The sequence below is a fragment of the Polyodon spathula genome, chromosome 20, assembly GCF_017654505.1.
Source record: "Polyodon spathula isolate WHYD16114869_AA chromosome 20, ASM1765450v1, whole genome shotgun sequence".
NCBI lineage: Eukaryota > Metazoa > Chordata > Actinopteri > Acipenseriformes > Polyodontidae > Polyodon > Polyodon spathula.
In genome coordinates, this window is record NC_054553.1 from 4,274,577 (window position 1) to 4,298,399 (window position 23,823).

The 23,823-nt window shown below is 44.8% G+C and overlaps 1 protein-coding gene across 1 annotated transcript; it reads right to left on the reverse strand.

Moving 5' to 3' along the window:
• Nucleotides 1–406: 406 nt before the first annotated feature.
• Nucleotides 407–20,112, reverse strand: LOC121295600 (phosphatidylinositol 3,4,5-trisphosphate 5-phosphatase 2B-like). The gene is made up of 28 exons (XM_041220453.1): nt 19,650–20,112; nt 18,141–18,319; nt 15,673–15,736; nt 13,500–13,638; nt 12,953–13,109; nt 12,372–12,512; nt 11,615–11,702; nt 11,318–11,407; nt 11,072–11,194; nt 10,874–10,988; nt 10,588–10,688; nt 10,216–10,318; nt 9,738–9,934; nt 9,248–9,365; nt 8,752–8,848; nt 8,294–8,432; nt 8,111–8,210; nt 7,603–7,691; nt 6,825–6,906; nt 6,290–6,379; nt 5,937–6,050; nt 5,414–5,502; nt 5,240–5,327; nt 4,791–4,946; nt 4,302–4,383; nt 3,275–4,070; nt 2,790–2,905; nt 407–2,592 (listed from the first exon to the last, which is right to left on the reverse strand). Exons 2-28 carry the CDS (start codon nt 18,275–18,277, stop codon nt 2,499–2,501), a joined length of 3,705 nt encoding a protein of 1,234 aa, XP_041076387.1. The 5' UTR covers nt 18,278–18,319; nt 19,650–20,112; the 3' UTR covers nt 407–2,498.
• Nucleotides 20,113–23,823: the final 3,711 nt, after the last annotated feature.

Sequence of the window (23,823 nt, forward strand, 5' to 3'; positions counted from 1 at the left end):
CTGCTTTTTCATGTAAGATACCAACTCTATTAGTGGAGACAAGGCATTCATTAGCATGCAGTGGGACAAACTGCAAAACTGCATACTGTAGCACTGTCAATAGGATGCAGATTGATGAATATCAATTTCAACCTACAGGAGAGTAAAAAAACAAATCCACAAGATCTGAGTGACTAAAAGAAGCCCTGCCCTCAAACCCCTGACAGGAACAAGGAACTGACTTAAGAGAAGGACTCCACATTAGCAGACGACTACCCAGAGCGAAACAGTAAACAGAGGTGTTTATAAACACAAACACAGACAAGGAGCTCCACGTTTCACTTTCTTTTTGACTGTTTTTTACAGTAAATGCAGGAGTTCAGGGGCTGCTCTTCAGTAGCTGTCTGCCACACTGTAGATACTTGTAATATTGGCTGCATCAGTGTTGTCATAGCAGCAACAGCCAGCACCATATTGTGAGCTGCCACTTTCTTCCGTCTTCCTGGCAATACACTGCATAGGGCAGCTAGATTCAAAGAGCAGCGGCTGACTTATCAGAACACACAGTCTTGCTAGGACCATTTCAATCATTCTCCTATGAGAAAGTCACTGACCCCTGGGAGATAGCAGCTGGAATTCGCCTCCTGAGGACTCAGGCATTCGCTTGTAATCAGTAACTGCTGCTGACCTAAAACGTTCGCTCACACTTCCCAGGTTCGTTGTGCTCCAGAACTGAAGACAGTTTGTGTGTTTAAGTCATTTATTTATCTAATTTTGATAACCAGAAAAAAAAAAATCACACAGGACACTGAGTCACTCATATAACTCCCAGTACTGTCCAAGATTAATTCAACAAGAGATTCTTAAGCCTCTTCCATTAAGATTCCAATCAGTTCCTTAGAGCTACATTTCTATCTCCTAAAGTCACCATCCAGGTCTCTGTTTCCTCAGTCAATGTACCTGGATTTTCTAGGTGGCTGGTACTGTGTGTGTATTTGAAAATCGACCCTTTTTCTATTTTTAAATGGTCACAGCGTATAAGCACAATTAAACACTTTCTCCAGTGTTTACAATGGTGGGAGCCTTTGTCAATTCCCATTGCAAGTTTGGATAACCCCAGACGCAAAGTGGAACTGAATTTGAGAAGTGTCAGGCTTGCCGATTAGGGGAAGTTGATGATGAGAGCATTTGAATGTGCTGAGGATTGCTTCCTGCCTGCCTTCCTGCCTGCCTGCCTGCTAAACAATGTAATTGGAGTTCTCTTAAGTACTTTGGAGTTGTTTGTTTCTCCCTTTGCAGCAATAATGTGGAATTTTTCCTTGGTGAAAAGATAGGCATTAATTCAGTAACCCTTTGAATTTCCTTTTAAAAGAATAGTTTTGTGCCAGAGCAGAAGCTCAGTAAAACAAAACATGATTGTCTATTCAGGGCTGTGCAGGTTCTTCAGCTTTATTAATACACATCGAAACTGTTTAGCTTGCAAAAGCAAATCAGTTTCCCCTTTTATCAAGGCTACAGTTCAACTCAAAAGCTAAGACTTGTTAACCTCCCTTGTAAAACTTTCTTAGTGTAAGACAGTATAGCAGGGCAGCTTGAGGCGATACTGGGGAGCCCACATGGGCACTGATCCTACTGTATCCCTGCTATAGGGCAAGCAGCTGAGCACCAATCACACGCTCCAGCAGTCCAACACAGGACAGTTAAAGAGGCAAAGATTTCCATTTGTGACAGAGTTTGGCAAGAAAAGGCATGATTGTGTAAAATGTGTTTTACTGCCTGCATCTGACACAGTCCCATAAAGATAAAGACTGAACTCAAACAGGTGACTCTCCCAACCACCCTCTTATCTCCTCCATAAGGAGAATCTCCTCAATAATGGGAACAAACAGGTGTGTCCCCAGATCACCGCACACCAGTAACCCCTGTAGTCTGGCAGGGCGTCTGTGGACTTGCCTTTAAGCTGCCCAGAGTTATGTTGTCCTCCGACGCCGTAGCTCTGAGGTGGCTGCATGATGAATCTGCAGAGTGACAAGAAGCGGTCAGCTGACGGCACACGCTTCGGAGGTGGGTGGGTGTGGGTGGCTAGCTTATAAAACAGAAGTAATTGCAAGGGTGGCTGTGAAACAAGGTCAGCTCTAATCCCTGATAAAGAAATGCACACCCTTGTACTGGAAATGAATATTAGGTAAATGTAGCATTTAATTTCAAAACAGTAGGAGATATCAGAAACAGATCATGCATGACACAGGGGGGCCAGGGGACGAATTAGGATAAGCCTGGCTGTCTGCATGATGAAACCAACCACAGCCACTTGAATACAATTCAATAAGGACTGGATGTCTATTTCCCAGTGAACAGATAACAGGCCACAGGGAGATGATATCTCTCCAACACAGGGAAGAATAAAAACTTGCAGAGCTCCAATGATAGTCTCTTCGGCTCATTCAAGCACAGACACACGAGCCACGATGAGAAAGAGGTCAATCCTAGTGCAGTTGCTATTTCCACAACTCCAATCGCTAATCCCAGATTTCACGAAGGTTTTCCAGGATCACCCTCCTATGGGCGGGGATCCTCACCCCAGCTTCCAGCAAGTCCTCTTCAGTGATGTCACTGCAAACAAAATAGAAAACCATTCTGTTAGATCAGGCACTCCCAGTACTGCTCAGAGTTTGAAAACCAGTCACTCGGATTCTTCTCTTTTCAGCAGTTCTGGTTTCCATTGAAATCCGTCCCCCTGCTGGGCTGGGCTGGAAAGTGAGTATCTTTAGACGGGAGCCCTGTTGGTCCTAGAGGAGCCGGACCCTCACCTGAAGTATTCCAGCTCATTCCAGCCCTTCAGGCTGAGTCCCGCTTCGTAGCGCTGCAGCCCCAGCACCCTGAGCCACTCCCCCACTGTCCCTGGCACACCTCGCACTGCCAGCGCCTACACACAGGGACGACAGACAGAATCACGACAGCAATATTAACAACTACCGCAGCAATAATAATAATAATAATAATAATAATTATAATAATAAGGGATTTAATCGATTATGAATGTTGTATTATCAGCTTTATTCGTTAAAAAAACTAATTGTGAACCTATTAATATAATTAGTTAATATTAAAAAGGTAACGAAAAAGGTATTTTAGAGCTTCATGTTAATGGTAAAGTGTTTGACTGTTTTGCTGTCGGCTATCAGTACAATCTAATGAAATCGATTCATTGATCATTCGCACGCTCTGATGCACCTAAAATGAAAGGTAAAGATGAAAGCCCCTACAATAACAGTGAGAATGTTTCTCTCAATACCTCTCGCTGTCCTAGGTGGGGCTCCCAGCAGCCTCCTCGACTCCACACAGCAGAGAAAGCAGGGACTCCAAACACCGGCCCCCGCCCCCGCCCCCTGGGGACTGAATACTCGCTTCTGATTGGCTGGAAGTCCACTTCGCTGAGTGATTTGGCAATCTGGAGCGCGGTGAGGGAGTGGTCTCCCGCATTGCCTCCAAACTGAGGCTCCACGATCCAGGGAGCAGCAGTCTTAACTCGGGAGTGCCTCGGAGGCAGGTTCTTGACTTGGGCCTTATAGAAAAGGGGTGGGTCCTTATTCAGTTTGTGCAGGTCCTTATAGAATGAAGACTGCTCTTCATACACATCAGCATGTTTCATATAGTAGTTCTGCTGGTCCCTATTCAGAGAGGGCAGATCCTTATACAAAGAGGCATTGTACTGTAAGGACTGGTCGCTATACAGGCTGGTCTCTGGTGTTGCTCTGGGCTGGGCTGTGCTCACTGGGGCTTGGTCCTTGGCAGGGAAGAGCTGGTAGGAGGAGCCGGGCTGCGATGTGCATTCTCGGGGGCTCTGGTAGTGAGGGGTGTACCCCGGGATTTCAATTTCAGCAAAGTTGGCTCTGCGAGGAGATTTGCTGTCCTGTGTCAGCAGTTTGGGGTGCAGTGTGGGGTCTTTGTGCCACACTGGCTGGGATTCACTGGCTGGTGGAGCTCGCCCCCCCTCTGGGGGCCCTTTCTGTGGCGGGACGACCGCCTCAAATATGAAGTAGGCAGGGTTGGTGTAGCTGCTGGGGGTTTCAGAGGAGGCTGGAGCGTTGCTGAAACAAGAAACAAGCAAAGAGTTACCGCTCTGATAACGCAGATCACTGGGGCTGGAGGTGTGAGTACTAAGCATTTAAAAACTACATTGGTCTGCCATCACAATTCTACCTTCAAATATTCATTATAAAGCTAGCCACGGCTTTGATTCTAACGGAACCTTACATGCATTGAAATCCTGTGTTAAAATGTACTCCTGTCAGCGTGTAGGGCAATACCGTGAACCTCACCTTGCACCGTGGCTGAGGGGTGTCTGGGGAGACAGCCCACCTCTCACCTCCCCGTTATCATCCTTCTCAAAGCAGAAGCACTCTGCGGAGACGAGCATTCAGAAGGCGAAAAATAGAGCACATGAAGACATTAACAATAGCTACATAGACAGCCATTGCAATCAGACTGATACCAGTGAAACTAAAAGAAAGCAGACCACACTGCCTCCCAGTCCCTCCTCTTTAATCCCCATAGCCACACTGCCTTATCCCTTAACTCTAATCAATTTCAAATGCATGTTCATTAGGGTCTTGACGTGACTCATCCAAGGCAAGGAAGTCTTAACCACAGCATCACCCCTCTGGTCTGCCCGGCATGTCATTGACTCAGGATGCATCTGCTTCAATATGGAAGTTTGCAACAGCAACTTCAAAAAGAGGAACCTTCTGAAAGGATCAGCATTCTGCAAACAGCCCCAATTAGGTGTGCCTCTGAGTGACTGGGATTACCATAGATCCTCTCTCTCGTTCCGCGCCTGTCCTTTGGCACGTAAACACGAACACGCCCGCGAATGGAGCCCATCTCCTCAGCCCGGTGAGTCAGGAACATCTCAAACTGCTGGGCAGTGCTGCCGATGAGGGAACGCAGCGCAATACAGCACTCACCTGCAGGTGGAGGCAGAGCCAAGGCGTACAGCATTGACACACAGCTCTATAATGGCTTGCAAATGTACGCATGGAATATCATAGGACTGGCATCTGAATAGCTGATAGATTCTAGACCAGACATCAATCAATCAGCAGGAGTTCATCAAACAGCTGTGCCATTGACCGGCGCTGTAGTTGGGAGTTCAGCTATAAATAAGTTTGTCATGTGTCATTAAATTGAAAAGGAAGCCCAGGATTCGTTTTCTACTACCATTGTATGGAATGGCAATATTGATAATGATTGCACTCACCGTATGACTCGTATCCATCACAGGACTTGACAGAGAGAAGCAAGTGCTGATCCTGGAGGTACTCCATGTCAGGCAGGATCGGGGTGAGCTGAAGAGAGGGGGTGTAATATAGTCAGGGTATTGCACTGCCGGAGTCACACTGGCGCAGTGCTGCAAGCATGGATCTCTGCTCACCTTGGGTAGCTGTTTGGCTGACCAGCCCAGCTTCAAGAATCCAGTCACCTCACAGCTCTGAGCATCATTCTCACTCGACCTCCTGAACTCTGTACAGGGCACAGGACAGCAGCAATATTACATCAGATCCAGGGGGCGTAAGGATGGTCACAGCAGAAACATGCTGTGTGACGCCCTGAGATGGATTCTCAGAGATGTTTACACCAAATCATTAGCAGCACAATTAATAGTTACCAAGCCAGAAATAAACTACTCACACATTGAACTGAGGGCTCTTGTAAGTAGTTCTTGTTTGTTTTAGAATTACAGTTGGTATGTTTATAATACAACGTGGAGTAAAGTGTTAAACATAGTGTTACATGTGGGAATTGTAATTAATATTAATATTGTAACACTCCTAAATACAAATACTCCTAAGAGATTAATAATCAGGTCCAAGATATGATTTTAGAAATGCATCCTTTAAACCCACACAAACAGTATCTCATTGTTGTTGTAAGAGCAGCCAAACAGCGCCCCCTACCTTCCAGGCAGCAGGAGTGGAATTCAATAAAGAACTTGGATTTGCTGGCGGTCTTCACAATGGCTTCAATCCCCTCCAGCTCAATGCAGGCTCGCTCCACACTCAAACCCGGGTCTGCACAGGAAGAGAGAGGACAAATGGGACCCCTGACTAAGACTCTAAAGGACAGCCTCACCAGCAGGGGGCAGATGATATCTCTAGGGTTTCTTTCCAGTACACTGAAGAATGCACTTGCAAAAATGTTTGTCTGCTTGACTTAAAGGCTGCCTCCCTAAGAGTTTAAACTGTATGCTGCCAAATAGGGCAGTGTCTAAACAGCTCTACAGACTGGGGAGCTGGGGGCGTGGCCTCACCTTTCTTCGAGACGAATTGTGATGTCACTCCGACTTGGAATGAGGCAAAGACAGGGGAGTGGTCGCTGGTGGTGATGTCATCAGTGCAGCCTGAAGAACAGGAGAGGAGTTCCACAGGGTATGAAATGGCAATTGTAGCCCGTTGGGAGATGTTGATTTGATATTTTATTGGTATTACATCATAGGAATTAAACAGTAAAAGTTAGCATTAGGATTTCTTTTAAGGACATCCTCAAATGCATTTTGAATGTATTTGCTGTGCCTTTTTCAACTATTGTTCAAGAAGGGAACGTCTTATATTGCTGAGAAATTCTTCAAAACATAACTTTGGTCTGATGAACTGTACAGCTTGTCCTGAGCTAGGCCCATGCCATCATCATTTCCTGTTTGCTGAAATCATGTAAACATGTCATTTCCAATCACTGTGTCTGCTTCTGGGAATACCCGAGCAAGCGTGATTCTCTATAAACAAGAACGCAAGCAAAATGATTTCTCATGACCAGGCTCTTGCGTTAGCGGCTCAGCACAGACTCACCGTAGGAGGTGCAGACGAGGTGTGTCTCTGGGTAGGACTTCCAGAGCACGCGGTCACACCACGAGGGGACGTTGATCCGCACCTTCAGACAGAGACAACGGAAAGAGACGCGCATTACTGTCCAGCTGCTGTCCACATGCAAATGCAATTCTAACACACGTTTTATAAGTAAAGGTTGTATTGTACTACAGGGTGCGTACATATTTCAAATGCTTAAGAACGTGCTTCCTATTTTGTAGGTCAGTTAGCTCTCTAATGGTCTGGCTTCAATCAGTCCATGTGACCTACAGCCTACAAAGAGATTGGGTACCAGAAAGCAGCCATGTGTTTTTATTATGAGCATTGTATTATGACAGTTAAAAAAAGCAGAGCAAAGAAAGAAAAGGTTTTTGTCACAATGAAATGGGAACTAGTGACTAAACTTATCAAATTTGCAGTAGCAAGACATGTGGAAGTGGATTTTTTAAGCTTTGGTTTCCACTTCTTTGAATTGTAGGAGTAATACTTTCTCAAAGTATATCAAAGCACTCTGAGGAGTGTTGGGAAATATAACGGTACCCACAATATATTATGATACCAAAAGGCTACAACACCATTGATTGAGCCACAGTACTACAGTGGAGAGGGTACTAGTAAGAAATGACAGAAGTATTGCGTGGGGTAGTTACTGAGCAAAAGCACCCTGATCTTTGCTCCGAAGCAATGCACCTCAAGGTTTTGTAATACAAAATGAAACGTGTTTGTCTTGTAATTTGTGATCGCTGTGTAGGAGCCTCACCCCAGTGGTCTTGTATTTCTGCCACAGGTAACAGTCCCTGGACCCCCTCTCGTAACGGTAGGTGGGCGGGAATGCGATCTCCTCTTCATCTGCAGAAAGAGAAAGCTGAATTAACCAAGGGCAGTCTCAAGGGCAGTCTCAAGGGCAGTCTCCCATTCAGCGGTATTGAAAGGGATTTACTGGCTGGTCAGAGCAGATGACGGCAGTCAATCCACTTTGTCTGGTATTATTTGAAATGCATTAGAATTAAGATTGTCTGTAAGCCTCACAAAGGTACAAAGGAACACATGGCATCATCACTTCTAACTAATTTGGTTGGATTTCTTCATGTAGACCTGAAACAGTTTACCCTGCTTAACACTATGCTGTTTTTCAAGCTTTTTTCCACTGAACAAAGACTACCATGGTTTACCAGGGTTTTTATGAAGCTCTCACTAAGCCTTACTGAACTGTGCTACAGAGAGAAGGTCACAGCGCGAGAGGAAGAGGAAGAGGGCGCTCCGCTCACTGAAGTGCAGGAAGGCCTTCCTCTTGTCACGCTCGCGGGTCAGCTGGTCAGCACACATCAGCTCTTCGAACTCTCGCTTGGTGACGTGTCTCAGGATCTCCTGCAGGGGGCGACACAGAGTCCCAGAGTTAGAGGAAAGAAGTGTGGGGCTGCGTCTAGACAAACAGGCAGACAGGGGTGTACCTCCACGTCCAGCTCCAGCCGGTAGTTGAGGTCTCCGCACCAGAAGAGGTGAGTGAAGCGCAGGCTGATGTCGAAGGCACTCAGCTGCTTGTCCCCCAGAGACAGCAGGCGCAAGATGTCCTGGCAGTTCTGGTTCCTCCTGCATGTTTGGAAAACCACAGAACTATTAATCAAACAAACGGACAGAAACCTTGTGAAGGGCTGCCGCTACCTGAAACAGGCAGGTGAGGCCAGAGCCTCTAACAAAATAACATTCATTTGAATATATATTCCACATATAATACGTTAATAATACATGTAGTTCATCCATGACTATAAAAGCAGACATGCCAGTTTATGTAGTAATACTAAAGGAATATTATAATGTCTTTATCAATGTCTCAACAGCCTAGGAAGCTAGGGGCTTCTCATCAAGCCTGTGTTGTTATCCTGTTCCAGGTCAGTTTTGTCGTTTTTACCTGATTGTCTTGTCACTGCCGGAGGTGAGGTGGCAGTTGACGAAGCCAAAGGAGGTCCCGTTGAAGAGGAAGGAGACCCCGACTGCTCCCTTATTCCCTGAAACACACGCAGCAGCAGCAGCTTGTTAAGAACCATTATCCTGGGATGATGAGTCTATAGCAATGTTAAACGTATCTGACACGCAAATTATATCAACAGACCGAGGGCCAGCAACAGAAAGCGCAGTGTCCTTAACCCAGAACGATGTCCACAACAAAAAAACTCCACTTTGTAACAAATATTAACTTTTTAAAGTTACTCAATGTTCTCAAGAATAAGCACTCACACACACACACACACACACACACACACACACACACACACACGCACGCACACACGCACGCACACACACACGCACACACACACACACACACACACACACACACACACACACACACACGCACACACACACACACACACACACACACACACACGCTGCCACACTCTCTCTCATACCCAACGTGTTGCCCAGGCCAGTCTTCACACTCGAGGTGCCCACATGGCTGATGCGGTGCTCGTGTTCCGGCTTCACCAGCACCGCCAGTTTGATATTCCAAAGAGACTGCAGCGCCACCTGCAGGAAGGACATGGACATGCAGGCCGTCACAGCAGGGACTGGAACTCTGAAGGAAAGACCTTTTCCAGTATCAGTCGGCAGCATTCTGCCAATAAAAATCAATTTCTCAGGACTGAAAACCCTCCCCCTCTACAGTATATAACACCTTAAGGTCCCATTGAATTTTGAAGTGTTTTGATGCTATTAGTTAGGTTGTTAGATGGTGTTCTCTTGGCCCTCTATCAAGGTGTGAAACAGACCTTCGTTGATTGCATGCCCAGTAGGCAGTTTTGAAGTCATACTGAAAGTGCTCTGGTGAACTATAACAGGTCAGATTGACCGTGCTGCTTTACACACTGTATAGCCCCCCCTGTGCGGAATGCTTCTGACCACTTTGAAGTCGATGTCGGTGATGCTCCGCAGAGCCCCCCTCAGGTGTTCGGCCCACTCCCGCTCGCCCAGAGTGTTCTCCTGTGTTCCAATGGCATAGATGTCATGGGGCAGCGCCGCTGTGGTCTCGTCCTGCACACGTCCCAGACCAGTTGAGGTGAGCCAAGAGGTCAGGCCACGGGGAGGAGGGGCATTGCCTGAGGCGGGGGAGAGAGAGGAGAGGAGAGGAGAGGATTTGTTTTGTATGGCATGGCTCGCCATAGTAACGAAAATACTACATACTGCTGCATTGAAACATTAGTTATTGTTTTTTTAAGCATTTTCAGATCGGTCACACATGAGGGAAACAGAAACACATACAATAAGACTTTATTTAAGGGGGTTATTCTGAATGAATTTAGGTAGCACGGATTTGGCCTGTAATTGATTTTGACCAAGACCCCTCTTCCTGGAAGCAGAGCTTCATCCCCAGGGTTACCCATGTTCCAAGTGCCCACGAAGACGGAGATGACATCTGGCTCGTCCTGCTTGGAGTGCCTCATCTTCATGAGCTGGAGCAGCTGGCAGAACGCCTCCCTCTTCTGCAGAGAGACCAAGAGCACAGGCATTGGAATCATCACTTACTAAACAAGAGCCGTTGCGAGCAGGTTGTCTTGCAATGTCACTCTGCTCACCAGAAGAAAGATACGGGTTCAAGGATTTCTTGGTTCTAAAAACCAAGAACACCATGTGTTTTAGAAATATTTTGAGGTGCAGGGCAGTGAGATGAAAAGAATGTGCTGTAACTAACCATTCGGAAAAGGAAAAGGATCTAGATGTCAGTGTCGTTGTTGTGTAGTCCCGTACTCACCCGGGCGTTTTCAAACATGACCTCTCTCTGCTGGTTCTTCTGGGAGTCCAGGACCATCCGGAGCCGGTTCTGAGCACTCCGGTACTTCACCAGCTGCAGGACTGAGCAGAGAGAGAGAGAGAGAGAGAGAGAGAGAGAGAGAGAGAGAGAGAGATTACAGATAGGAAGAAGAAGAATGTTTTTTAATAATAATTCCTTTACCATGTTCTATTTCGTTGGCTATTATTGTCACTCCCCCGTTATGTCAACGAACGCAACGATCGTGTCAGATAAAGCACACGCTCACTCCTGTCGTGCGAGATGCATTCCTCGTGTGAGGCCCCAGGTCTCTTATCGAAGATCAGCCTCCCTCCGTCCACATCGATATGCAGAGCCAGCCTGCCAGCACGACCCACCTTCACCTGGACAGAAAGACAGACAGAGTGACACACCTTCACCAGACAGACTGACCTGATCAATGCATACAAACAGGTAGAAAGATTACCTGGAACGTGTGAACAGGCATGGCTCTGGCGTTTGTGCGAGCGATGGCGGCGGTCCCAGTGGGCGGGGCTGGCGGCACTGTCAGGCTGTGATTGGACACTGCCTCCTGTAGGGCCTTCAGCACCTGACCAAGAAAAGGAACAAGTGAGAGAATGCCATCACCCACAATTAGGAACCCTCTCTTCAAACTGGTTTGCTGATTTTCGTGTTTTTGTTTGTTTCTTTTTTCCATTTTTTATCCCAGTACCTTTCTCTCCAGTGAGGACAGCAGACTGTTCAGGGAGGAGATCTTAGTGATGAGGCTCCCCAGATCTGAGGCTCCCCCTCCTGGCACACCCTGTGAGGGGAGTTAGAGAAAGGGCATGACAGGGTCACGTGGTAAATCGTTTCTAGCACAAGCTATATTCCACTTGAGGGGCTTTTTTTATCCAGGTAGATACAGATACACATTGCCAAGTTTATTTTATGAAGAGCAAATTAAATAGAGGATATTACCACCACTACTACTTCGAAGGTTGGTGTAAATTAATAAAGCGCGTCCTACCTGTGTCTTAGCCGAGGTAAGGGACGGGCTTGCATCGTCAAACACCTTGGCCAGGGTCTCCAGACTGGACAGGGTTAGGTCAATCTCACTAAGGGCAGGGAGCAGGAACCAGGAGAAACAACAGTGTGTTTAGTACAAGAGGACCTTGACATTCCATTTCCTTACTTTACATGAGTTTCCAAATCATGCCAAGTGGTTCTTAATTGAATTACTCAAACCTTTCAGTCATTGTTTGGGATACGGTGCTCTGACCTGAATTCAGGAGAAGCTCTTGAGTTGCTAGACTTACTTGTACTTGTACTTGTACTTGTGTAACACAAGCAACACCTGCAAAGTGTCTGCTCAGCTCTTAACACCAGCTCCATCAAGTGGCACACGTTTCCTTTGGTGCTGCTGTCAATACGCAGTGGCAGGACACAATGCTTGTGAGGTTCTGGCCCTCATTACCTATTTTCAGATACATAACCTGTTCATAAATATATTCAAGAATGATAATGAGGCATCTAGTGCAACAAACATCTTTTTGGCATAACCGTGTCTCCCAAACTCTAGATTTTAAAAAAAATGACCACGTTAGTTGGTCAAGAACGCGCCTTGCATTTGCATTTCTCCATCAGATGCCCTAAATGTGTTTATAGCCTCATATAACACACACTCTGCCCTCTGTCACTCTGTGTATAGAGATGCACTGTGGTCTGTGATCCTGCAATGTGTTGGTATAGACTTGAACTGTGCCTTTAGCTCTCTGTATTGTTACCTGTGCAGCCCTCCACAGGCAGCCCCCAGAGCCTTATTGAAGTGCTGCAGGTTCGAGTTCCCGTTCCTCACTCCCTCCAGGTCCAGGTGTAGCTGGGTGCGCAGGTACTCACTTGCCAAGCCAATCAGGTTGTTCGCCCCACTGTAATTACAGGGACACAGCAGCCAATCAGAACCATTGCAGTGCTGGATCTCCCCGCAGCCTTTGTAAGGTTTTAATTGTCTGGTCATTGGAAGGGTAATTGCAATTCCATCAGAAGTTGGACAGTATACAGGTTTAAAATGGAGATGCAGCTATTCCCTGTAATGGGATATCTGAAAAAATAACAGTTTAACGTATTTCAGAAATAAGATTAATATCACTTGTTATATTGTTACGTGTGGTGTTAGAGATCAGGTTAGTCAAAATTTCTTTCCAAAACTCTGAACTCACCAGTGTTATTTTGTTTAAAATGCTTAACAATAAACAGAAGAATTGGGTCATGTGGAAGCTGTGCTTTTCTCCTGGCACACCGGGTGGCATAGCATTCTAGTAACTGGGGAATCAAAGCAGTCGGGGGTCCGTCTCAAACCAGCATGTACCTGGGGGGGCTCAGCTCCTGCAGCCGCTGTTGGAGGAGGACGGGGATGGAGGTCTGCGTAGGGAGCGGGGGACGAGAGTCCCCTGTAACAGCACTGCTGGGACTGGCCTGCACTGCACTCTGGGACCAGGCTGGACCGGGTCTCTCATCCTCCCCATCTAGGGAAATACAACCATCTCTCTAACGCAAATCCGCAGTCTTGTTTCATTTGACTGTTTTTCAAACATTATTATGCTATCATTTTTTAAAGTACCTTTCAGATGGATGTGATTAGCAAAGAGGTGAGCAAGACAACAGGAAGTGCAGTAGAAAGAATTACTTGCACAGCTAAAGTCAGGGTCTTGTAGTCATCTTGCAAGCATCATTGCTCCATAAAATCAACATTACAATTGCTATATCACTCCCAACTGCAAAAAGAGTGGGCTGTTTCAAGCGGATTCATTTACAAATTAACTGAAATTTGCTCTTAGTGAAACTGTTGAGAGAAACATACATTCCAAACTGCATTTAATTCTTTAAAGAGCTCTCAGCCAGCGTCCCTCCCTTACCTGAGCCGTCGTCACCCGCCTCGCTCTCGTTCCCCACGGGGTACAGCAGGGGGATCACCAGGCCCTTGTGAGGCTGCTGGTAACCCGAGACCAGGTCCGCCAGCGTCCGGAAACAGTTCACCTGCACCCCCTGCGTCGTCTGCAGAGACCAAGACAGAGTTCAGCTGGCAGGCTGGCTTTTGATTGCATCGCGAAGGTGCATTTTGTGAACAAGACTAAAGTAAAAGCGGTGCCCACTGTGTCTATAATTCAGTTCACTAGACTAATACACTCAATGGGCCAGAGTCTCAAAGCCATTTACTCCAAATCTTCATTAACGAAGGCTGAAAAAATGCAATTTAACTTAAACAAATAAGAAACAGCTTCGGACTGCTCACATGCGCCTTAATTAAATGTCTGAGATGGTAAATTTTTCGAGTGCGGTTTCACTATCGTTTTTATGCCTCGCCCAGATGTGATAAATCAAGTAAAAAGGCTATTTTGAAATAAGTCTTGCAGCCATATTAACGTTTTTTCTTTCAAAACTAACACCACATTTATTGACAATAGAAAAGGTCATTGCTATGTTACAAAACTGGTAAACAAAAACGTGTTCTTCTTGTTTATGTCTACCTTGTTGACAGAATTTGCATATTAAAAAATACTCTAGTGTAACAGCCTGACTGTCCCATATCAAAAGAAAATTCAAATAAAACCAAGTCCCCCCAGACCGCTGTTTGAGGCCCTACTGAGTTCAAACTGGTTCCCACATCCTGATCCAGATAGCAGCCGTGCCGAGTGAACCAGTTTGCTACAGAAATCACTAACCCACTTTAAAGGGTGTGACACCTTTCCTCTCGGTGCCCTGCGGTCGACAGCCTCTACAAAAATATCTATCTGTTGACTGCAGACTTTTTCTCAGCATGGTTCTATTTATTCTCCTGGTTTATGCAAACAGGACTAAATAAAGCCAGAATGCAAATAATCGCAACCAGAACCGCGGCTAGAAGAGCAGAAGTACCATCCCCTGCACTTACAGAACTCCCCTGTACCACATGCTAACTTGGCATTTTACTTTGCTTTTAACTACGTTTCTTGCACCATACTTGGTATGTGCTTTACCATTTGCTTTAAGTTTCCAACCTGATCAATTTAAATATAGAAATAAATTGCCAGGTTAATTAATGGAACATACACAAGCAGATTATCTGAGCGCAGTAATGGGATGGAGGTGTTTGGACTGGAAAGGCCTGATTAAGTTTGTATCACCAGGTGAAGTGGATTGCTTGGACCATCATCAATTTTCCGGAATTATCACAATGTGTTCAGCCAGCCAACTCATAGACGCATTTTATAAATCCTAGACGAATGTGAAATTAAGACTTTGGTGGGTCTTTGTACCTCCTACTGTACAGGGTGTGCCCTAGTTTAATCACCATGTAAGTGTTCTAGACTGGTGTTCATTTCTAGAACAGTTGGATTCTTCAAGAACAGTCTGGAACAGTTTAAAAAATATTAAACTTTATTCAATGCAATAAAACAAGCTATATAAAAAGTAATCTTTAAATCGTTGCTAAAACTTTGTGAGCAGGGCTCAGAACTGAAAATATGTTTAATATCACAGACTATACACCTAAGAAACAAATTACTCCCATTTTACCAGCGCAAACAGTAACGGAATCTGACTGATTGACTATAGCACTGTTTTATTCTCACTGTCACTATGAGCATCACACTACTAACTCGGTAAGACACTATAAAGCCTATTCTGTGCACTGACCTCATAATGGAGCCCAGTCTACTTTCATGGTGTTTTTTTTTATTCCTCTAGTATTAATTAGCAGTACATGCCCGTCATTAAAGAGACAGCCCCTGATGCTTGTACACAGTTTCCATTACGCATTCCCGATGTAGTTTGAGATTGTTATGATGTCCGGAGAGATGCACTGCAAGGGGAGTTGTGAATCATATAATGGGAGTCCATTAACTGTGTCCCCGGTGTTAAGATATTAGCCCTTTCACTGAGCAGTGCTGCTCCCAGGTGGATGAATAGATAAATGTTTTGCTTTTCGTTAAGCTTACGCAGGCAGAAAAGCATGCCGCCTGCATGCGTAGTTGTCTAATTATTACACTCGGAAGACAGCAAGGCAACCATGTGTTTGTGTGTGAGAGAGAGACTAGGTGGCGCACTCACCTGCACGGCCAGTAAGCCTTCCTCGTCAGGCAGGATTCGATAGGTGTGAACATGGCACTGAAACCTGGAGAGAGAGAGAGAGAGAGAGAGAGAGAGAGAGAGAGAGAGAGAGAGACAGAGACGGAGAGAGAATGTGACAACCCAAACAATTTCCATTCCAAGCAATCTTGCATAAACAAAAGACTCACAAGCACACAGAAATAAACACAGACACACAGACACAAACGATGACCACAAAAACACAGACACACGAAAACATTGACAAGCTTTGCATTTCAATCCGACAGTACTCCTACCAGACAGAGAAAAAGCAAAGCGAATAAAGGCATCAGCCAATTACAGATGGACAAAAATTCATACATCTCCCAGGAGTGAACTTTTTTTTAACTTGACATTTGTTGCAGATATCTGTATTCCCTGCACATGATTCTCGTGAAGCCTTTAACTGTGAGGCATTCATCATGAACTCAAGAGTGTCCTGGACAATGCAATCGTCACATGCTGTTCATCAACAAGTATTTACATAACACTGTGGCCCGCCCAGGAAGGCTCCCCTGCCAAAACAGCTGCGTGCTTAAACAAGAAAAAAAGCAATGAAAAAAACGGATTCCAAGAATGGAGCTGGCAGAGTGATCCAGCTGCTGGACAGAGAAAGTGTGGAAAGTGTGTGTGCTGGCTGTGGAGAGCCACAGCACTCAGTTTGGACTTTGTTTCTGTTTCTGCTGCCAAAGCATTTCAAACTGCAGCTGCAGTATAGCTTGTTTTGTTGGGCGTGGCCCCCCAAATATGAAGTTTTACTGGGAGTTCTATGGCGATTCATTTATTTTTGCCTGCTTGTTAAAGTGAGTTGAGGTTTATTTAAAAAAAAAAAAAAAACTGTGCATTGTACATGCATTCATTAAGCTTTTCTTTAAGTTAATTGTATATTTTGTTTCAATAGTAAGCATTTCAAATGTCAAAAGAATCCTGTTGGAATGTATTTCCAATTGAGTTTGAATGCTTTTCTTGAGGAATGAATGTAACAGTTGCCTAAAATGAACTTGTGTGAAAGGGACCACATTCATGTATTGGTATGAAAGTCCAAATTATTGGATATTGCAGTAATTTGGGTCAGCATACTTTTTGAACTGCAGAATCACGTGTGTTCTCTGCCATTTTGCATGCAGTGATGCTCAAATAATTCAACAATAATGCCCCCCTTCTGAAAAGATTAGTTAAACATGTACAGTCAGTTTAAAATAATCAGATGTGATGCAATGTCATTTCTTAGGAAAAATCATGTCTCTGTTCTACTGGTTATTGCATAGTCTGGTTTAGTCTGGTCTATAGTGCTTGTGTAGGCGATGCACACTCTTCGGTGGCTTCAGTGGGCTGTGACTCTTTCAAGGACGCTCAATTAATTGGAAATAAAACAGGAGCACAATCAGCATCCTCCCAGCACACTCGAACAACCTCTTCATTTCATTAACAGAAGGGAACTCTAGCCTAGCAGAAGAGTGAGAAAGCTGTTTGAATTTCAGTGAAACCGACACATACTGTAGATTCTTATGATTGCACTGTAATTCATATATAATACTAAATAAAACTGTACTACACCCAAATCATAATCCACCTAATATAAAAAATAATAATCATAAAACAGTATAGACTTATCAAAATAATTAGCAGCCACTGTGCAACTGAAAGCAATGGATCTCTTATAAATAATTAATAATGCATTTCTAAATAGTGAAATTCTAAACATGTGGCTGAAGAAGCACAGTGCTTTAAAACAATCTGCTGGATTCCAGTCCTACCTTAAAAGGGGACCAGTAGGTTGTACTCGTGTTTAATGCTGTTGTACCAGTATTGCATCTGGCTCACAGCACACACACAGGAGATAAACACAGACAGAGCGAGCCTGGCGCTGGGTACTCACAGCACACACACAGGAGATAAACACAGACAGAGCGAGCCTGGCGCTGGGTACTCACAGCACACACACAGGAGATAAACACAGACAGAGCGAGCCTGGCGCTGGGTACTCACAGCACACACACAGGAGATAAACACAGACAGAGCGAGCCTGGCGCTGGGTACTCACAGCACACACACAGGAGATAAACACAGACAGAGCGAGCCTGGCGCTGGGTACTCACAGCACACACACAGGAGATAAACACAGACAGAGCGAGCCTGGCACTGGGTACTCACAGCACACACACAGGAGATAAACACAGACAGAGCGAGCCTGGCGCTGGGTACTCACAGCACACACACAGGAGATAAACACAGACAGAGCGAGCCTGGCGCTGGGTACTCACAGCACACACACAGGAGATAAACACAGACAGAGCGAGCCTGGCGCTGGGTACTCACAGCACACACACAGGAGATAAACACAGACAGAGCGAGCCTGGCGCTGGGTACTCACAGCACACACACAGGAGATAAACACAGACAGAGCGAGCCTGGCGCTGGGTACTCACAGCAGACACAGTGCGTAGGCCCCAGGCACCGACTCGCTGTCCCGAACCAGGAAGCTGCCGTCCCTCCCGGCCCGGGCGAGGTAGTCCTCGGCCCGCACCCGGCTGATATCACGATGGTACCAGGCTGCTGTCGCCATGGCCCAACCAGGCTGAACCAGGCTGAACTAGGCTGAATCGGGCTGAACCAGTGCAATGCCAGACCAGGTGCGGAGAAAAAGGGTTGTCACGGTATCCAGCCGAGCAGTGTGTGACAATACAGATAGAGAAGTTTATAAAAAAAAAAAGAAATACTGTTACGATCAATGCAACTACCAACACTATGTTTACTACTACAACTACTACTACTGCTACTAATAATAGTAATAATAATAACAGTAAATGAGAACTGGTGCAGATCCCAACGCTAGTTCAAAGTTTCTTTTTGCTTGATTGAGTGGAGCTGCTTCTTCAGCCCAGTGGTACAATGTAAATATTGCTGCAGAAGGTTATTGCTTGTCCTGCCCTCTGGGATGTGTATCCATTTCAAAAGTGGTCCTGTTGTTGGTGGATTGAATGGGTTTATATCAAGGGAAGCCCAAGGACAGTGGACGGTATTGTAGTTTGTATTTGTTGCAGGTTGTATTTATTGTAGTTTGCATTTATGTGTTAAAAGCTTTGGCTAGCAGATCAATCACTGCTTGAAATAAGTTCCTGTGACAATCCAGAGCGAGGTAAGACCTGGCTGGTTTCACTCAGCATGTTGCTGCCTCCCAGTCTGAAGCAACGCTACGACTCCAGAACCCATCACAGCCCAGCCCTGCTGTGTTTATTTTGGGCTCTGCACAAGTTGGCTTCCTTTTGTGTAATCAAGAGCTGCCGAGATCAGTCCTAGTTACTTTTTGTCCAAACAGCAATGCAGAGAGAATATACGCAGTCTAATTGTCTTTGGGATGCAGGTATAAAATAGAGACCATACTGTGCACACAAAAACACAAATTAAAATCTTCAGATATACCATTGCAGAGAAGTTGGTTCCAGACTGGAAAGTAAAATATGCATACTAGCACTGGCAAACTCAATTAAATGAGTCTTCAGTTCCCCCGCAGATTCCCATATATGGGGATTAAGACATCCCTGTTGCATCAGTGGATCGTTCCTGTTTAAACAAAGACTATTTAGGTTGTCTCCAGGTGAGTGCAGTCCATCTCCACAGAAGGGTGTAAGTTTGGTTCATTGCCAGGGCACTGCCACCTCAGTCCAGGCAGACAGGATCCTGCAGTGATGGCTCGTCACGAGCCCCTGTCTGTAGAATGAAGCACTGGCTGAATGCAGGCGCAGGGAGAGGAAGCCACTTTGAGCTCAGAGAAAAATAGATAACAGTATGGGTTCACATCATCACTAGACCTAGCCTTGAAACTCCTTCCCCATCAACTGCGCCCCCCACCCCCCCCCACCCCCTTCAAACCCCAACACTGCTCGGAGTGGCTCCTGACTCCTCTCTTAATTTGTTTTTCATTCTTTTTTTCTTACTTTCTTTCTCTTTGAGCAGTTTTGCTGTCCTCTTGTGTCTTTCCTCCCCCCTTCCTTCTCTGCCTTTTCTCTTCCTGTTTTCATTCGCAGCAGCTCCCCATATGGATATGATCATCCCTCGCTTTAGTTTTCACATTTTCATTTGTACTTCTCTCTCTCTCTCTCTCTCCTCCTCTCTCCTCCCTCCCTTGCCTGCAACAGATCTCGGGCCCAGTATTCTTCAGCTGCTGAGCTCTTCAGATCCCAAATCTCCTGACCGAGTCTTTCATCTCTGCTTTTAGTCCTGTCTACTTTTCCTTTTCTCTACTTGTGTCTCTGTCTCGCTCTCTCTCTGTGCTTCTATGTGTTTGTATATCTGTCCCATTTTCTCTCTTTACCCCACCCCCCCTCTCTCAGGCTCTCATAGCGCTATGGTTTCTGCAGGAAGTCTGGCTGTCTGCCCAGCTGTTTTAACCTTGGGGGGGGGCAGTGCAATGAAGTCAGCAGTTACCCCTCGTACCCCCCCTTCCTCCCCCCCTCCACTCGTCCCACTCACTTCCTGGGGAGCAGGCTGTGTGCAGTCCTCGGGAACGCAACCCTAACCACAGAGTCACTTCATAAAAACACAAAGCATCTACAGCTGGCACTCTCTCACTCCACTGAACATCACTGCACAGCTCACTCGATGAAATCTGAAAATAGAAAGAAAAGCTAAATGCCATATCAAAAACATCCTTGCAAACCACAGTAGACACCACTATACAGTGTAAAAGCACAGTTATGAAGCCGGTAAAAGCAGGAGACATTTGAACTTGTAATTTTGATCCTGGCTTTCGTGTTCACAGAATCATGATAGTGCCGTAGGAAACATGAAAAGAAAGGTGACAAAACTTTGTATCAGTACTCCAGAATGATCAGCAATGATGTGTTTGCTTTTTATAACTCAAACGATCGCTCCACTAATCCAGAGTCTGGCCTTTCACAGCAAGGTGCAATCTCAGCAATTCAAACTGAGTAACCCTTTGGAAGAAAGCTTATTAACCACTGCAGCTTTATTTTCACATAATCTTTAAAGGGTTCATTTTATAAAACTTGAACCAACTAAGTTATATATTCCAGGCTCTCTTAAGGTGTTTTGTTTTCCATTTTGTAACATTAACATGATTTGATCTCTTTTCAAAAAATATGAGTTCATAAAGAATGAAGGAAACACTTTGAAAATACTGTCTTTATTGAAAATGGTCAGATGGATTGTAAATGTATTGTTGTTTACTGATCCCACTGTGTTTTTTATAAGCAGTCATGTGGTTTTGTCAAGCTCTCTCTGGAACCCTTATTTTGTGTTCTAAAGCATTAGGGGTTCTGTAACTGCATCAGATTCGGAACTCTTCAGAACCCAGTGAGAACAGATATTTATTGCTGCTGCTTATCATGTTCTTGTACCATACAAAGCATCATTTGAATAGATTTATTGAAAACACCATGCAGGGTTTCCCCTTCAATTGAGGGCAGAACTGAAATATAATTTGGCATCGCGGTCCTTGGTATTTGAATATTTTATAAATAGCTTTTATGAGTAATACAAAACAAAATGACAGTGCTGGTCTTTCTGTCGCTCGTTGGAAAATCATGGAAGACAGAGAGCAAATTCATAGGTGGGGCAAGAGACGCTCCCATAAAGCACTGTCATTGTCCCAATGTGAAGTGAAAGAGAACATCTGTCTGTCTGTCTCAAAGACTAAGCAAGGCTAACCTTCCAGGAAAATCAGCTGCTGAAAGGGGTGACATATTTGGGCATCAGTGAAAAATAAGATATCAAGGCACAACATTATTTTTTATTACATTAGGAATTTAGTTGAAAACTATAAACTAATATTTTTTTTGGTAAATGAACACATAAACATACCTTAACTTATTATCCACAGTATGTTACAGAATATTTGATAATGGACAAAGCTTGCCAGACAGCAGAACTCCCAATAGCCCACAGGGTGCTCACCCTCACAGAAACATTTATTGTGGGTAACTTTAGAAAATGCACGCCCAGAAAAACTCTGAGCTACTTCGAGACCTGTTATTAAAATACGAAATCAGGCTCCTGTTCCTTGGCTAGAGATTCAAATTCTTGTTGATCTGCTATGTGAGTCCTATTTAAATTATAGCCGCCCCACCTCCACCTTCCAATCTGTATATCTTAGGTCTTGAACTGAATGCACTTTGTTTAGAATAGCACTGGATGACATGAACAGGGCTCTATTTATATTCCATCACGTGAAACCTGCAAAATCCATCTAGAAAACTCAAGAGACAACGAGGTGTCTGTAAAAGTCCCTTGGCACTGATCTGAAGAACGGCAGTGTGTTAACCCTGGAGTCTGGACCAAATCCCAGCCCAGGTTTTCATGCATATCTGGCCTGGCTAAATTCACCCTCTCCTGGCTAATTCCCAGATGGAATCTGATCCTCTGGTTGTAATCCCAGTTTCCAAAGTGTTCACTCCAAGCTGGAATTAATTCTAATCTTCCATGTTCCACCGAGAAAAAACGAAAGCTTGATAGAGTCTCTTGAATTGCATTGCTTAGTTGTTTGCTTGTAGTTTTGTAACATCAGTAACAGTAATTATTTTAATCAAGGCAATGCTTTATAAACCTGGCCCATTGCGCTCATGAAACACACATTCCACTTGTGTTTCACTGCCTGTTGTTTTGTCTCCCAATTAAATGATCTGTCATGTTGTTTTTGTTTTGGTTACATGACTTGGTATCTTTCACAGACTGCTTCTTCACGAGGGGATTGGGAGTAAAGACCTTTGTTGACTTACTCTGTAATCCCCTTTCTGCTAAGCTGCCCCAGAAATAGACCTCTAGCAATAGGAACTTCATTTGGGTTCAAAGAACAGTTTAGTGACAATATCAATAAAATATTTGTAAGTGTCTTTTTAGCGTGTTTGCACACTTCAGATCATGCAAAGGGAATCCAGTTGCCCTTCTCCACTGAGTAACAGACTCCAGGGTTAACACACTGCTGTTCTTCAACGTGCTTGCTTTGTATGAGTGACGACAACAGGAGTGACGCTCACAGTAAGTTATGCTTTATAGCTGCTGAATGGGCTTTTTTTTTGTAAATAGGGATGCAGGCACACACTTGAGTTGTTACTGAGCTATTGCAGAATTCTGAACTTCTATTCATAAATTCTATATGAAAGTTTTTTTTTAATTAATGTATATTAATTACACGGCATCACGGAACAGGCAGTCGGTGTCCTGCCAATGTGAACATGTGTCAAATGTATGAATAGCTGAGGTTTCTGTTTATATGGTTCATTGCTAATGTAAAGTTTCCAAAGCACACACCCACACTCTGGGCTGACTGCATGGAATGATGTTGTCATTATTCCGTCTGCTGGAATTATAAGACGGCATTCCGATCCTGACGGAGAAGCACAGCCTTCTTAACTAGGGGGCTTATTTATAAAAGACAAAGACCCTGCTAATCAACACAGCCAAGAGGTCACATTTAAGTTCTCCACAGACACCATCTGTGACTTGTTTATAAGTGAATATAGGTGCAGCCACCTGTCCATCTGTCCATGAAAATGAATAGGAACCCATTCAGAGCTGCTGGAACAACTGTACCCATATTAGACCAGTTCTATTTTGCTACGTTGTCCAAGGCAGAAACAGAGGATGACCTATTTGTGATGGATGTCACAAATGTATGTCAAACACAGTAGGAATCCAGGTTTGTCTCTAACTTTGTCACCGTACAAATCCATATCAAGAACATCAAAAACAGAGAATTGGTATGTCATGACCTTTATATAGAAAGCAATGGTCCCTCAGCTCCTTGCGAATGACAGCGTGTGAGAATGACTTACTTATGGACGCAGGAGAGGAGAAGACATGAGTATTGTTTGAAATCCATGCCAGATGGTCCTAGTCTCACAATATTACCTATAATCCACATTGTGTAGAAGGTGTGACCATGTTCACCTTGTAGAAATGACAGCCTGCTAACCTGGAGCCGGACTGGCAGCTGCTTTCAATACACTTTACTGTGCTTCTCCTCTGACCACCTGGGAGAGGAACATGCTAACAATGATTAGGCTGCAGTTCAGCAGACCCAGCCTGTTCCAACCCTTATTCCTAGCAGACACCGCTTGTGAGGCGCAGATTAGTGGACCCAGGTTATAGACC

Coding starts and splice junctions, on each gene's coding strand:
- LOC121295600 (XM_041220453.1), bottom strand. CDS start 18,277: ATGGCGACAGCAGCCTGGTACCATCGTGATATCAGCCGGGTGCGGGCC. Junction 11,195..11,317: donor TGTCCTCACTGGAGAGAAAG/GTACTGGGATAA, acceptor TTTCTTGGTCAG/GTGCTGAAGGCCCTACAGGA. Junction 4,947..5,239: donor TGATGGATACGAGTCATACG/GTGAGTGCAATC, acceptor CTCCACCTGCAG/GTGAGTGCTGTATTGCGCTG.